Source organism: Tarenaya hassleriana, unplaced genomic scaffold (assembly GCF_000463585.1).
Source record: "Tarenaya hassleriana unplaced genomic scaffold, ASM46358v1 Cleome2, whole genome shotgun sequence".
Taxonomy (NCBI): domain Eukaryota; kingdom Viridiplantae; phylum Streptophyta; class Magnoliopsida; order Brassicales; family Cleomaceae; genus Tarenaya; species Tarenaya hassleriana.
The window spans coordinates 4166088-4167783 of NW_010965372.1; the positions used below are offsets into that span (position 1 = coordinate 4166088).

The following is a 1696-nucleotide window of genomic DNA, read 5'->3' on the forward strand; positions in this document are numbered from 1 at the left end:
ATTTTTTGTTTGGATATCGTTGTTTGTCTTCAAGGGATAGTGGAGAAGAAACAGGGGAAAAGGTTAAAAAAGACTTTGGTCGGATTAGTGTAACATAGAGGCCATGCACAGGGCGTTGTAAAGTCGATCGCAGCCAAACCCTAGACACGTGTCGCCTTATCGTCTATGGAGAACCCACGATCCCCTTCACTTCGCGTGCCACGTGTCTAGATTCCTGCCGTCAGTTACGAGGATCGTCGCCTTACACGTGTGAGATCTTCGTTGAAATTATAAATTGATTAATTAATGTCATATGTATGTATGTATGTATGTATGTATGTATGTATGTATGTATGTATGTATGTATGTATGTATGGGTCACCTAATAATTGAATAATATTAAGATTTAATTTAAAAAACAAAGATGTATGTATGTATGTATGTATGTATGGTCATATGTATGTATGTATGTATGTATGTATGTATGTATGTATGTATGTATGTATGTATGTATGTATGTATGTATGTATGTATGTATGTATGTATGTATGTATGTATAGGTCACCTAATAATTGAATAATATTAAGATTTAATTTAAAAAACAAAGAAAAAGATCAATTTGTAATGCGAAATGACTCAGGCATCCGAGCAAGACTTATCTTTTTTTTTTCTTGTGGAATTTTAAAATTTTATACGTTCGTGAATCTAAATTATGGAACAAAAGTGACACAAAAATTTTATATTAAAAGATACATATTATGGCGATTTGATTTATACGTTTCTGTCCACAAACTACCGAATATTAAAATATATATTTAATTAGAATATGATGAACACAATAATTATGGTTTATAAACTTTAAGAGTATGGGATTTATACACAATAATATCTATTCAATTTTCCAAAAAAATCGAGATAACAAAATTTGAAGGATTAACACATGAATTTGTACCGATTTTAATGAACGAACAAACAAAGAATTTATATCGGTTATTTATGCACTAATACAGAGCCACCAGTTGATTATATAAATAAAGAATCATAAAATTACAAGAGAACCGCAGTTTTGTTTTTATTCTCTTTTTTTACCCCAAACTATTTGTTATAACAACAAAACCCAATAGAATTACCAAGCAACGAAAAATGAGGGCGTGAAAAATTGAGAAGGTGGGTTGCTTCTATAAACTCTGTATAGATAAACATTACAGAAATGGAACACAAAAAATTCACAGAACATAAATTAAGAATGATGAAGAGATGCAATTTTCTCAGCAACCTCGGCCACTGTCTCATCTTGTTCTTCGGCTATGGCTTCCTGAAATAGACAAAAAATCCCAGAAAATCTGGGTTGTAAGAACAGTACAGTCGGCTAATATAAAACTCTATTTCTGGTTTTGAACAAAAACTTCAAGAAAATCACTTGATATTAACTGAAGGAGAGTTTGATATTCTGATAGAATCTCTGTTTATGTAAGAATTCAGCAAATCCAATCTCGGGGTTCATGTGAGAAATCTTGGTTTACTTACATCAATGTCGGTTTTAGATTGAACCCCCACACATCTGGAACCACTGATGCTTGCGCTCTTCATCAGGTTACGAGCACTATACCCTCCTCCATTGTCCGCATCCTCGGGATTCTCTGCCCCTTTCGGGCTATCGAGCGTCGAAGCAACAGCAGCTGCCGCTCTTCTCTCCACCTCACTGCTTTCTTCGGCA

At 33.8% G+C, this 1696-nt stretch overlaps 1 protein-coding gene across 2 annotated transcripts in view; it reads right to left on the reverse strand.

The window, feature by feature from the left end:
- Positions 1-981: 981 nt before the first annotated feature.
- Positions 982-1696, reverse strand: part of LOC104812163 (mitogen-activated protein kinase 8-like) — a 4841-nt gene continuing 4126 nt past the window's right edge. The window contains exons 11-12 of one of the 2 annotated variants that reach the window (XM_010539188.1): positions 1507-1691; positions 982-1294 (exon numbers count right to left, since the gene is read on the reverse strand). In XM_010539188.1, the coding sequence (XP_010537490.1) occupies positions 1220-1294; positions 1507-1691 (260 nt within the window). In that variant the 3' untranslated portion in view covers positions 982-1219. Of the gene's footprint in view, positions 1295-1506 lie in introns of both variants that reach the window. The other variant, XM_010539187.2, reaches the window with a different exon arrangement.